The sequence below is a fragment of the Phasianus colchicus genome, chromosome 12 (assembly GCF_987193195.1).
Source record: "Phasianus colchicus chromosome 12, bPhaCol1.hap1.1, whole genome shotgun sequence".
NCBI lineage: Eukaryota > Metazoa > Chordata > Aves > Galliformes > Phasianidae > Phasianus > Phasianus colchicus.
Window position 1 is genome coordinate 15,456,781 of NC_143447.1, and position 14,693 is coordinate 15,471,473.

At 39.1% G+C, this 14,693-nt stretch overlaps 1 protein-coding gene across 8 annotated transcripts in view; it reads left to right on the forward strand.

The window, feature by feature from the left end:
* The window catches only part of MCTP2 (multiple C2 and transmembrane domain containing 2), a 142,868-nt gene that overhangs the window by 111,015 nt on the left and 17,160 nt on the right, over nt 1-14,693 (forward strand). For all 8 annotated transcript variants that reach the window (XR_016470436.1, XM_090149059.1, XM_090149062.1 and 5 more), the window contains 2 exons: nt 9,100-9,222; nt 11,918-11,959. Coding sequence is in view for 7 of the 8 variants with exons in the window: in XM_090149059.1 (XP_090005185.1) it covers nt 9,100-9,222; nt 11,918-11,959 (165 nt within the window). In the remaining variant the exon portion in view is untranslated. The remainder of the gene's footprint in view (nt 1-9,099; nt 9,223-11,917; nt 11,960-14,693) is intronic.

The following is a 14,693-nucleotide window of genomic DNA, read 5'->3' on the forward strand; positions in this document are numbered from 1 at the left end:
AAAAGCATCGCTTTGGTCCTTCTATTCTGTTTCAGTCTGGAAGCAGCAGCGGGGCTGGGAGCATGGGGGAAAGAGTGCAGTTCTGAAACATTTGTGGCACCAAAGGATGTGGTTAGTGGGCATGGTGGTGATGTGTTGGTGGTTGAACTGGATGATCTTAGTGGTCTTTTCCAACCTTAATGATTCTCTGATTTCTGTGTGCAAGCACCTCCGCATGTGGGTTTAGTGCAGTTTGTTTTTTTCCATGCTGTAGCTGGCAACTGCCAAGGAAGTAACGCTATGTGTCATCCTCCTGCCGCTGTATTCTGAATTAAGTCTAATTAATTATGTTTGCTTTATTAGAGAGTCCTTTTTTCTTTCCTCGCTTAGTTGCAGTATTCACTGTGTGATCATGAAGAAGTCTTTAAAGTCATTTAAACATGTTGCTTAAGTGTGCCGTTTGCTACCAATCCTAACCCAGTGTTGATAGTCCAAAGTTACCGAACGCTTCCACTGAATCCTGTCACACTTACTGTACAGTTACGTCACCATCTGACCCCTACCCCTAGTATTTCTCACCGTGTTAACAAATACGTCTCCAAGGTAAGTGGACATTTATCAGCTTAGCTAATGATCATTTTTTTCGTGACCCTTTTAAGGTGTTCACCCTATCCAGAATAAATAAAATTAGCCTACATTTTTTCTTCCTTTAAAACAGCGCAGATAATTTTTCTGACGTTTGTTGGAAGAATTATTTACTATAGGATCAGGCTTTTAGCTCTCATAATGCCTGCCTTCCCTGAAAATAGATCATAACTTTCTGAATGAGACTAATTTTTAAGCTATAGCCCTACTGATAAACAAACCAAAACATCAGAGATAGAAATGACCGTTTAATTTAGCTACAGTATAAAACAGCACATTTTTGTTTGGCATGCCTCTCTCCCCTTTGTTTTAAAATCTTCCTCCGCTGCCTTTGTCTGTCATAGTTATCCCTTAAGAAACAACATGCAGATTTATTCTCCTGACTCCCAGTGGACTACCCTAAAAGATAGAAAACTGTTGTAATATTTCTTCCCTGTTTCTTTTTTCCAACCCCCCTCAATTTTTAAGCTTCGTTGCTTGAGGGTCTCTAACTGTATTTTACTTGGCTCGGGAAATGTAAAATACGTTAGATAAAACATGAGGGAAAAATTAGAGCAGTCAGCATGCTAGCAAACAGCTCTTTCTTCAGTGTCTGCAGCCTGAGAAGATTTGAAGTCTTTTGCTGTAAAACTGTAGCACATACATAAATATAGAACCCCAAAAGAAGGGGTGTTGTGCTTGTTTTTGTTTTCATTACCCCCTTTTTGGCTTAGGGATAATGAGGAAGTGCAGTCACAAGAGAATTGTTTGGAGGCATCCCGTGGAACTTGTGGTGGACTGGTATTTGGGGTTTTAATGTATGTGTCTTAAAAAGACAGCGTGCCTCCTTCAGATACCACTGTTGAAAATAGCTGTCCGTGATGACGTTTGATAGATAATCTTCAGATATCTGCAATGAAACATATAAATGATTTTGCCTTACTGATATATGTGGGATAATGGCTCTAAGTTGTGCCAGGAGAGGTTCAGATTAGATATTGGGAGAAATTTATTCTCAGAAAGTGCGTTGGGCACTGGCACAGGCTGCCCTTGGAAGTGGGGGAGTCAACATCCCATGGGGATGTGGCACTGAAGGACATGCAGTTAGTGGGCATTGTGGGCATGGGTTGGGCTTGGATTAGGTGACTTTACAGGTCTTTTCCAATCTTCTTGATCCTGTGATTCTATGAAATTTTGATTTACAAACTTAAGAGCTATTATGAGTTTGGTGAAATAAACTCAAACCAAGTGGCTGTTCCCTGACCCCTTATTAAAGAAAGATCTCTAAGGATTTTGTTTTTCATTTCCTAGGCAGGCTAATCTGATTAATATAACAAAAAAAGGAAAAGAAACTACTTTTTTTTTCTTTGCTTTTAGGTGTTGTTGGATGGAGTGTGGTTGTTTCATGTTTAGTTCTCATTTTGATTCCAGACATTGTTAGGAATGAAGAATAAATCCATTGGACTTGTTAGTGACATAAAAGTAAATCATCATCATCCAAGCAGTTTTGTAAGTGTTTTGCAGTCAGGTAGTCTTAAATGTACCATCACAGTCTTCCCTGGTTGAGCTGCGACAGCAGTGTCCCAAGATGATGGTGGAGAACAGACCATAATACTGTCAACTCTTCTGAGTTCAATGTGACTTTTGCAGAACAGCATGCTGTTCTGTAAGCTCCATTTCTTGGAATCCTGTGATTGCACATGAGTCACAGTTTTCATTTAAAACACAAATGAGTTTCTACTTTATAGCAGCAGCGAAGAAAATGTGACCCCCCTGAAAAATCTAAACTAGGCAGTGATAATAAATAAAAAAAAAAAAGTCCTGTTGCACGTTGACTTGAGTAGAATGAGATTTCTTGTATGTTCTTAAGGGAGTTTTTTGGTTGTTTTGTTGGTCATTTCACATCTTATATTGTTGGAAGTAAGGAATATTGATTTGGGGTTTTTTTGGGTATTCACACTGATCTTAAAGTATTGATCCTTGTGAGTACAGTTCCAGTACTTGTGTCTTACTTTGAAGGCTTTATTCTGTCACTCGTTTTCCTTCTTGCATTGTCACGTGTAATATAAATCACTGAACAGAAACCAGGCGTCTCCTGCTAACCCCATTGACAGTCACTTTCTCAGGGGGCTGCACCTGAAACAAGCAGGGGCAGAACATGTGGCTGTGGCAGCAGGACGTGGCTCGGCAGCTCCAAGCCTACGCAGACTGCTGATGTGAGCAAACATAGCCATGTTGTTTCTGTTACCTAAGGCATCTTCTGGAAAAAGCGTGGTAGCAAACTGTGCTGTTTAAGCAAACTCTTTATTTGTAATCTTCACCTCTGTGCTGTGACATGCATTTAATACGTGCAGTCTGGTGTTCAGATTTTTGGGGTGTTTAGGTGGATTTTTTCCCTTCTTTTTTTTTTTTTTTCCTGTTCTAATACAACTTATCCTTGCAACAGTACACCTATGGAGAAGAGCTAAACTCTGTGATACAGCCATAAGCAAGTTTTATGCAAACTGTACACATGAGATGTGAGGAGCAATGCGGGGATAATTAGTAACGTGGCATAAATATTTAAAGATCTCCATTCCTTTACGTCATTTTTGATTTTGGTCATCCCCACTCAATACAACACGTGTACCATACTGCTGTTGGGATGCTCTGTGTTCTTTTGCTAGGGACACAAAAAGCAAATTGAATCTAAAGTAAATAGGTTTCTTCTGACAGCGTTGCTTTACTTATAATTTCTCTTCCTGCCATGTTCTTTGTTACTGCATCACAATGAGGGAGTGACTGCTCATCACCAGCTTGAGCTCTGCTCAGGTCAGTAGGTGCTTTTAGCTGAGCGTGGTATGGCAAGGTAGTTTCCTATGGAATGGGGCTGATAGGAAGGATGGTGAAGTGCAACTTTGGAGGAGTCTTCCAAAACCAAAATCTTTGGGAGGGGTACTTCACTGGAAAATATTTTCTATGCATCAGCCCCTGTTTACTGTGCCTCAAAGTGGAGTTATTTTGGATGTATTGCCTTAATTGTTAGAAACTTCCTTTTCAGTGTTCTCCCCCATTGAATGCACACGCCGTTCCATGATCACAGAAATGGTTTCTGCATTCACATGGCCCTGCATGCTGTGCTTTGATTTCCATTACATGGGCACCGTGTTAGTGCACCTGTGATGCCTGGTATCTCAAGGAGATGCCTCAGTAAATGCAGGTATGTACACACATACACACAGGTTTCCTGCAGTAAGTAGGTATGTCCACTCTCCCTTCAGCTCTTTTACTCTCCCTTTCTAAGAGCAGGAATAAGTATCTGTCAGAAGTAATTTGTTGATGACAAGCTTATTGCCTCGGAGGGATCTGAATGCCCTTTTGGGGAGCCAGTGTCTTATGTTATTGGCTGATGTCCTGTGTTTTGGGGCAGAGGGGCTGAAAGCTTAAAAAAAAAAAATGCTAGAATGTTCAGAGTCCATTTGTGACGACTACATGACTTTGAGATAAGTTAGAAACATCTAATTTCTCTTCACTGCAAATGAAGGAAAATGTGTCTTTATGCCTCTAATCAAAATCAGTGTTTTGATTCGGTTGAAAACAGATAACTTGGAGTAGCATTAGCTCATTTGTTTCTCTTGACTTTCCCTGAATTGCATAGGCCACGTTTATAAATGGTGAGGAAACTTTTGACAAAGCTGTTAGTCATTTAGAGTTCAGTCAAATTGTGTGTGGTTTTGAAACCTGAAGTTTCAAATATTTTTCACAGTTGCACTGATGAGGCATTTCATTAGCATTGGAACCTACGCTGCCTGAGAAAATAACCTTTTACCATAGGCTTCTTGCGTGCATTTAATCTCCTTTCACTTTATTTTTTCCATCTGATGGAATGCATCCCTCTCCTTTTCCCATCGCTGCTGTTTTTCAGGAATTATTCTGTTAAACAACATAACATTTGCTACTTCTTTAGAAAGACTTACTAGGCCAAGAGAATCCTTTTTTTTTTTTTTTTTTTAACTAAAAATATATATAATTAATATGTAGACGAATTGCACAGAAAATCCCATTTAATGCTAGGTTTCTAAACCTCTTAAAACTATTCTATCCCTTGACTGTGGGTTTGCTGGTGACAAATGTTTTATGGGCATACTTTAGTAGACACCCGTCTAAAATCTGTTCTTAATAGTCAGATCCTAAATTGGAACCAGAGGGGCAGAAAAACCAGATTTGAAATGTGTTTCTGAAGGTTTGTTTTTACTTTCAGTTGAGATTGCCTTCTCTCATCTTTTGTACTGCTGTCAAAAGGGCCACTCTCGTGGTTGTTCAAACTCCATGCTTCTTGACAGGAACAGTTGGACCCCTCTTCAATGATTTTCAGATGAAACAGCTTCCAAACCTCCAGAGCTTTAACTTGTAGTTATTAGGCCCTTTGAAATAGCAACACATTAATCAGCTGAAATCGAGTGGTCCTTTCTCCAGGGCTGTGATGTTGCTGTTCTCTTCTAGGTAGAACTCTAGTCTAAATATTAGTGTCAAGAGCTCTTTTTTTTTCCCCCCTCCAGATATGCCTATCTCTTTTCTGCTTCTATTTTGAGAATTGTTTTATAATGTCGTGAATTAAATTGTTCAGTTCGATAATAGGCTTTTATGTTCTCAAATTGCATTAGAAGGTGTAACACAGAGAGCTAGTTTTTGCGCTTGTTGGCTTTTGTTTTAGAAATTGGCTAACTTCTCTCATGCACAGTATGAAGCCCAGCACAAAAGCTGTCAGTGATGTCATGGATTACGTTTGACAGAACTTGGTCTAACGATGATACGAAATGTGAAGGAACAAAGTATGGTTTGTTAAAACCAGATCGTTTGGGTCAGGGGCTCTAGAATGCTGTCCTTGACTTCTGTGAGCAAGTGATCTGAACCTGTTAATGATTTCCCCTACCAACCTGTGTGTTAGCAAGAAGATAGACTAAGGCCTAAAAGAAAATATTGATCCTTGCAATAACCATTGTGTATGTCAGCAGGTGAACCATTCTTGAGTTTTGACAAAAGGTTTTGGTAGAAAATAATTTAAGAGGGATGTGGCAGGAACTCTTTTTCCCCAATACCACTGAGGAGGAAATATAAACTTGCATGTAGTGTTCTTTCTGTTTTGTGTGAACGTTTTGGGACTCACCTGGCGCAAGCTTTGCTATGTCCACCATTCCCACCATCATTTCCAATGCATTGAAGCCAATATCCAGCTCCATACACAAATCATGGTCATAAGCTGCTAGTTTATGTGGATGAGCTGATCGAGTCCCTCTTTGTTTCATGATGGGACAGCTGTGTGTGGCTATCCAGAATATGGCTGTCTTTCATGTCACTGTCACCACTGCTAAAATGCACCACGCACCACCTCACTGTGTTCACATCCACTGTTTGGTCTCTGTTAAAGTTCAGCAAGAATCAATGGATGTCCACGTGGGGAACTTGTTTCTGCATGGAGGAATTCAATGACACACCTTTGCTTTATGCGCGCTTCCATGTCAGATGCCATTCTGTCAGACTGCATGGCCACAAAATGTAACGGGATATTGATGGGAGGGTTGAACCTCTACTGCCATACCACCAACATCCGCCTGTGGTGTCATGGGCCAACATAAAAAAAATAGGGAGCAGTTCTTATATAGGAACAGCTTTGCTGGCTGATGCTCTAGAACTACTGAAAAGGCTGTTAGGATATAGATATATATCTACTTACTGTCTAAACACCCTCTCAATTTTTATTACGTACTGTATGTTCACAGCAATCATTTCCCATACCTCCAAGGCTAAATAATTTTTGAATAGCTAATTCAATTTGTCTCGTATCTGTGTTGTGTCACAGTAATGAAAGTTGCCTCTATGGCAATGGTAACAGCAAAGCAACTCTTCTTTAGTAGGTGAGGGAGCTCAGTCTGAGTGTCACCATCTGAATTACAACTCAGCAGCTGATAACCAGTCAGCGTTAGAAAGGAAGCAACAGTATGCCTTTGCTATCAATTGAGCCTGCGCTGAGATTTTGTAATTAAATTTTAAGTTTTATTTAGGGTCTGAAACTTAATAATACACAAAATATACTGTTGGATCTAAAATCACCAAGGTCTCGATTTTCCATCTTGCCTAAATGACCTGTGATTGCAAGGTTGTATTATACTTGCAACGGAGCAGAGTGATGTTCGTATAGGATGGTGACAGATGCACTAGAATTGGTACAAGTCCTGCAGTTGAATGAATGAAGAAAGGTTCTTCAAGGGCTTCATTGACTCCTGTAGGAGTCAACACAGCTAACTGCTGGTGGAGTCTTTGCTGTGCTGAGACAAGAGTGAGTTCATGCAGACCCTGAGGAGATGATGTATATACAACCTCCTCCAACATGCCAAAGCAAATTTTTTAAATAATTAGCTAGCAATGTGAATTTCTATAAAAGTGCTTTCGTAAGGATCGTGTGTGTGCATCTGTTTTTAGCTATCTGTGTAAACACAAGGTATATAAATATTTGCAGTAACAGATACTTATATTGTAGAATGATATTTGAGGTGGGACAAGAGCTGGTATCACCTTTACTTGATATTACAAAACGAGTAAAGATTCATTTGGGGGAACTGGAATAACTGAATTGTTATTTAATCTTGAGATACCACAATTTTTGGAGACTTCTTTAAGAGAGTTCAAGTATCGACCTTCTTGGCCAGCATCCTTGTGTTTCTGTTACCTTGCTCACGTATGAAATGTGACTGTTAGTATAATTATCTAATTTGTAAATATGTTGAAGAGCATGATAAAAAAGAAATTACAACCTAATCCTTTTCTAAGTTCTCACGCTGCAAATCAGTAGCATGGGGCTTATGTTTCATGGATGTCAACCCACTTTATAGATGTGTATATCTCAAATACTGTTTTGCTGACCTACAGATGCCAACAACAGGATGACAGTCTAAGTCCTTGCATAGTGACAGTTAAGATAAAATCAGGTTGGCTTTAGAAAATGTGGCCCTTGTTTGGGCAGGGCTAGGTATACGGTCATTGTCATTGGTTTATGTTCAGCCCCTGGTAGATGCTAACTGACCACTTGTCGGATATCAGGCAAGATTTTTTTGTTTAGAAGTTACAGAAGCTGCTTTTTTGTAGGGGTGTGGATTCTCCCCATGGGATGTGGTGGGAAGTAGTGTTTTGATGTGGTGTGGGTAGAGTCCAGGGTCCATAATGCTATATATGTTGTCATAAATAGCCTATTCTACAAATGCCAGCCTTGCCTTCATATACTTGACAGGCCAAGGGTTAGTGGAGCTAGAGATTTGGCTTTCTGTTCACCATAGTTGCCCTCTCATGATGATTTGAGGTGTGTTAACTGGAGGATCTGACTCGCTTTCACCTGCCTGTATTATTCAAAAAATGTGACTTTTTGATTCTGATCACTGCTGAGATTCCTTTGGAGGAAGAAAAATCTGATAAATGTTTTTGTGCCTACTCTCCGAAGGAGATTGTTTCAGATTTAGCTTAAAGTTTCTATCAGCGTTAGTCAGTTCTTCAGAAAACACTATGTATCAGTAGAAAAGGAAATGGGATCTCAGCATGCTTTTTATGACAGTTCTGGATTTAGTTTATAAACTTACATTTCCAACCACAAAGTTTGGAGTCTGTTCACATTTGTAAGACAAGATTGCAGTTTGGCTTGGAATCACGTTTTTGAAAAATGCTTAAATGCTTTTTAAATCCCCATCACAATGGTTACACGTTTCACTGATCCAGTTTGCAGAACTGAACCCCAGAATTTAGCTTCTACTTTTGCTGTCAGTGGGTTTTATTGGATATTGCTTCAAAGGCACCAACTCATGCCTTTTCTGGCTAAAGAGGCCCCAGGCAACCAGTGGAATCAGAATATACTGAAAAGTGGCAGGTGTATGGAAATGGAGAATGGAATTATGGATTCCTTCCCAAAATAAAGCATCACATGCAACCAAAAGCCTTGCACTCTCAAAGGTCTTTGCATTGCTGTGCCAAGAAGAGTGAGTGGATTAATGGTGAAGTTCCATTTGCTAAGCATATCTCCTGGATTGACTGAAGAGGTGGATGGCTCCTGTTGCACAAGAGGAAGAAACTCTTCTCTAGTCAGTGAAAGACTTGCTGGCAATTAGGGTTTGATGAAGTGGGACAGGTTTAAGTGGGCCTATTATGCTCTAGCATTAATGACAAAGCTTTCAGGCTTGAGCAAGTCCCAGAAAGGAGTGAACAATGCTTTTGGACCAACCTTATGTTCATGGATTTGTACTTCACCAAAAAAAGGGAAGGAGAAGCAAACAAATAGCAGCCTAATGGATTCAAACAGAATAGAATGAGTATGCTTTTCAAGCAGGCTTCTTTTTTTGCCAAAATAAGAAATGAAAGAGGTTAGCAGAGATTCAAGGATGCGTGTACATGGGGATAATGGCTGGAAGGCTTTCTTGCATCACATTCTCTTTAAACACCTGTATGTGTTCTTTTCTGTTGCTTTATTTCTCCCAGGTGTTCGTGGTCACTGTATGGAGTGTTGAACTGTACATGGTGCCCCTGGCTCTGCTGGTGCTCTTTGCATACAACTTCTCCCTGGTCAGAACAGGGAAGGTCAGCAACACCCAGGATGCTCAGGCAAGTAAAATGGCAGTAATGTTTCTGGCAGCCACAGCTTGAGTTTGTCCTTCAGCAGAATGTCATGCATTTTAATTATATTAAGCTAGTTGTGCAGCTAAACGTTTTTATTTCAAAATTACTGAAAAGAGTCCTCCACCCTCTCAATTTTCTTGATTCAATTCAAGCAATAAACCATTCAATATAGTATGGAGAAGACAAGAGAACGCGTAGGAGGGAAATTTCACTTAAAAATAGTTGCAGTTATTTTGTAGCTATGTTGAATTAAGAAGGACTTGCAATGTGACGAGACCCCAAAGCCCATGCCCCCACTGCTTTTACACTTTGCATCGCTGTGATGATTCATGATTCACAGAGGAGGAAAGTCAATTCAAGCTGAAATAGAAGTTAGCTGTATTTTAAACCTTGTCCTGTTATCTGAAACTTCAAGAAGAAACCCTTACTCCTCCTCCTCCCCACACCCCCATTTAAATGACAAATATTTTTTGTGAAAGTTAGTCCTCAGTTCTTTCACTTGTTTTATGAAGAAGTCCAAAATACAAAAATTGCATGTTGCAATTGCTTATGTTGAGATATGAAACTGATGTTGACCACTGTCTTTACTTGCGTAACTGCGATAATTGCAATGGAAGCAGAGGATAAATTTGTAGATTCTCATAATATTATTCCATTTATAAATGTATTAGAAGTATAATAACGAAATACATGCTGAATTAATTCTTACAATTTCTGATAAAAAGATGATTGACATTTGTACCCCCAACAGCTGCCTTTACACAAATGAATTGCTCGAATTACGTACAGAGAAATTGTATCCTAGGATTTAAAAAAATTGCTACTGTATTAGTGTTAGCAAAAAAAAGTTGCTTCTAGTTCAGTTTTGATCCATTTCCAAATGGAAGAATTGTTGGAACATGTGGAAAATCATACTATAACAGCAAGGGTGGAGGTTTGATTTGAAAACGAAGGGTAAGAAAAAGTGCTTTTTTCCAAGTCCAGAATAACATAGAAAGGTATTGTACATCTCCACAGACTACTTTGTTTCATGAAGAAATGAGGACTACTCATATGGGAGAATCTCAGCCAAACATTTATTTTTATTGTTTTATTTTAAATACAAAAGGCAATACACAATCTTCCTAGGTTTCCTAGGAAAAGTGCACAGAGACTACCAATCAACACCTATCACTCATCCTGGGGTCAGTTTTTTGCACGTTCAGATGAAGACAGTCTCACACAAGTCAGCAGGATTAAACAGCAGATCGTTCAGGTGGATGCTACAAGAGGGTCATATTTGAAATTCCAAGTTAAGCAGTAGGGAAGAAGAGTTGAATAGAAAAATGGCCCTTTTTGGTCACATATCCTGTGAGCAATGTGATGCTGTGAAATTCAGCGGTGTATTTTGCATAAGACAAGTCACGCGTCTGCCTGAGTGCTTTGCAGGATTGGCATCATATGGAACAAGTCATCAAAGTGCCTTTAATATTACCTGATTCCTTTTTTATGTGTGCCTATGATTCTAACCATCTGTAGGTCAGAAATAGACAATCAGGTGCTACCTCTAGTCACATCTGTCCTGCAGATTTCTTCAAAATACCAGTGCTTTTTTCACAGTTGCTTATTTATTTTTGCTTCTTGAGACCTTGGCTACATGTGCAGTACTTCTCGTGTATAGTTAAGAAAGAGAGCGAGAGTCTTTGGAAGGAAGGACTTCGTATTCTCACTCCTATTTCTGTGCTATAAAACGGAGATAACAGTGTTAACCTTGTAGGGATGAACCAATTGCCAGGACGTTAAATGCATGAGTATTGGTAAAACGCTTTATGATTTACAGATGGGAGCTTCTATAGAAACGTAAACCATGATCACTGCTAACTTACTCTGAGTATAGTAGAGAGCTGGAGTAAACCTGGAAATGGATGCTGAATACTAGTTGCAACTACTTTGGGATTCAGCTTTTAGCTTTCCTGCCAAACATTTTTTGTTGTCGATACTTCACATCTTTATTGTTAACTGTATTAAAACTTGTAATATAGTGAGTGAAATATTAAATAAACAAGAAAAGCTTAGAGGACTCAAAGACTCAGTTTATAAAATACTTGAATTAAAACCCAATCACTCCTAATTTCAAGCTATAAGTGAATCTTTTGTTTTCGTTCCCTACCTGTCAGTGTAGAGGTTAAAGGGAGGGAATAATGCTGCATAGAAATCTGAATATGAATCATGAGATTGATTATATTCATACTAATGTATTTTCTACAATCTAATGCTTCGGTAATGGCCCTAAAGGGAGAGAGCAGTCATTGTATCAGTGAGGATGGAACAAGTTGAGTGTAGAGTCCTCAGCCTTGACATGCTGACTGGTTTGTTTGTCAGACTAAGAACACAGCTGTTTACAGCTAGTTAAAGTTGGCAATGAATTTGAAAGCCAGTTGCCTTCAAATGATAGGACACAACCACTAGTGCTTTATTTAGACTTAAAATTTGTATAGGGTATTGCCTGCTTTGTTCAGGGTATCACAAAAAAAAAAGGCCTTGAATGCTGAACATGATTTCAGAAAGGTGAAAGTTGTGGGTTTGTTAATGACTTGCAATAGAAGTGGGAGAAAACCGTGTAATGAAATGCTGAGCTTTTTGAACATTGCCTGTCAATGAGAACTGTAATTTTTTCTAATATGGACGTATGCTTTTACAGGAGCTTATGGGCTTGGATGAAGATGACGATGAGGAAGATAAGGTAAACACATCTTATGGTATTTTAGCTAGAATCAGAAAGAAAGTGGGTGTAGCTCAAACTAACCATCCTATCTCCATCAGATCTGCATTCCTTATCTGTTTTAACTGGGCAAACAATTGTTACTGTTTGCTGATCAGCAAACTGACAGTTTGAGAATGCTGGTTGATTTGTACAATGTTCAATAATGGCATTACCTGCATGAGACCTGTGAACTTCATTTGAATCTGTGAGGGTGCCCAGGGTATGCTTGAAATCATAAGACATATGTTCATGTGCCTGTATATGTATGTGTATGGATGGACAAGGTGAGTATATAAAATACATCATCACTTCCATTGCGGGTGTTGGATGAACATTCTGCACTAATGGCTTACAACAAATCGTACAGCATTTCCATTTCTGTAGAGTTGTGATTTGTGAAGGACTGGTTAAGGTATTCTCGACATTTCTTCTAGAACCTTGAAACAAAAAAAAAGGTTTTAGTTTTTCAGCAGAAATGTAGAAGGAGTTGGCACTGGTGAGGCCTTATTTTATTAGAGCATACTTCTTCATTCTGCTCACTATGAAAAATTCATTGGATTTTTTTTCAAGTTTATCAAACCACAGTGACAAATGATAAAAGGATTAGAGGGCATGACATGTGAAGAAAGATTAAGAGAATTTAATGTATACAGCTTGAGAAAACATAAGTAAGAGAAAGAGAATCTGATAATCTATAAATACTTAGGAGCTAAAAGGTGAGGAATTATTTAACAAGCAACAGTATGCAAAGAAACTTGAGCTGTTGGGAAGACAGTGTTCACAAGGCAATGCGAAACTTTCAAATTGTGTACAGAGTTAATAAGATCTTTGTGAATATTCTGTGATTTAAGAGTGTTACAGTGAAATTGTTGATAGTTGTGAAGAAAATCAATACCACAGTTAGGAAGTATACCTTAACCCTTCTCAGTCACAGACACTAGAATTGAAGCTCAGCAGACTTGTTGATAGGAATAGATGTTTAAATTTAACCTGCTCTTCTGTGGTTGCTGTATTTTGATGAGCAAACAGAAATCCATCAAAGTTGTAACTGGAAGTTCAGACAATCCAGATGAATTACAGGATTCTTGCAATGCACAATAAGTTTTTCATTTTTACTTCATTCTTCTCATTGTTAAATTGGTCAGCTAAGTGGACCAGTATCTAGCAGAAGTTGCATTGTTTTCTAAGAAATATTGCATCTCTGGAATGTTGATAGTTTCTGTTTGGTCAGTACCCAATGTTAGATGCTTGTATATGCTAACCCTGTCTTTTTGTGTGGTTTCTAAATGTGTAACGTTTTCTCTGTTTCTGTTCTCCATAAGAAAGCCTCCATTAGGCTTTCTTATCAAGATAATGCTTTTATCTCAATATTGCGGCAGTAATAATTCCTAACTTGTATTAATTTGTATACTACTGTTGTGTATCTGAGATTCAGATACAGAATGACTAGAGAATTGCCATCCATTCCTCATGTCCCAACCCACTCACTCTGCAGCATTGCCTCACTGTCTTCCTGTTGTCCTGGGTGTATTTGCTCCAGTGTTAGACCGTGTTGTGAGCATCTTTAAGTGCATTAGGTTATTCTAAGTGACTTTTCCATGCTTGAGGGTGGCCAGTGCTCTCTAGGGAGCATAAGAAATATGTAATTTTATGACATTATCTCACAGCAATGTCAACATTTAAACAGACAACCATACTTCGAAAAGAAGTCTGTGTATTTTTTTTCCTCCCTAATACAAGAACCAAAGTTGAAATCTGCTAGTTGAGTCGTAGTCTACGAGGCCACTGTTTCTGTTTCCTATCATCATGTTGTATCAAAACAGTCGCACACATAGCCTTTCTGGGTTCTGCTGCAAGTTAGACATAACAGACCACGCTTCTGGGAATTGTAACACACCCTCTAAGAGATGAACTGTTTACAAATTATAAATACACAGACGCTCAGTTCAAAAACCCGTGAGCAGATTAACTCCCTCCACCTAAACTATCTGTCTTCAATGACAGCGCTTAATTGCCGAATCCCCCATCGTTTCTCCCGCTGCCCTTTCCAAATACCATCACGGAGATAAGAGAGCTGTGTCCCTTTGGCACGAGCTGCTCGGTGGATGAATGCCTCCTTGGATTCACTCCATCTTAGATGTGGAGTTCAGGCTCTGTCCTGTTGGCTCTGGGCTCTGTCAGACTGTCTGAAGGATTGTTTTAAAATTAGTCTCTGAAACATCTTTTGCCCACCAGTAGAGTGGTATAGACAAGTTGCATGCCGCTTAGATTGTGAATTGTCTGATCATTGACTGTTTCTGTTTATTTTACTTTTTTCTTCTTTCTTTTCTTGACAACGACTGTGGAGCTTCAAGAGCAGACAGCTACTTTGTTAAATTAGAGTGTGCTAGCAGCAGATTGGAAAGAGTCTTGAAGTTTTCTCATGGCATTAAGTTTTGTGCAAAAAAGCTTTGCATTTCCACCAAAACAAAACAAAAAAAAATTAGTACTATTTTGAGATTTAGTAATTGAGTCTGAAGAAAATCAGACACAAAAATAAGTCAGCAGAGATCCCTGTTTTTTTCTGGGAGGGTCTCCATCCAGTGGTGAGCCAACATAGCTGTGCTTGACTAATGGGATGTAATAGGGAAGGATTAGATGAGGCTGCGACTTCAAGCCAAGTTTGTTGACAACTTCCAAGAAATGTTTAGCGCCTCAGGGCCAGAAAAAATCC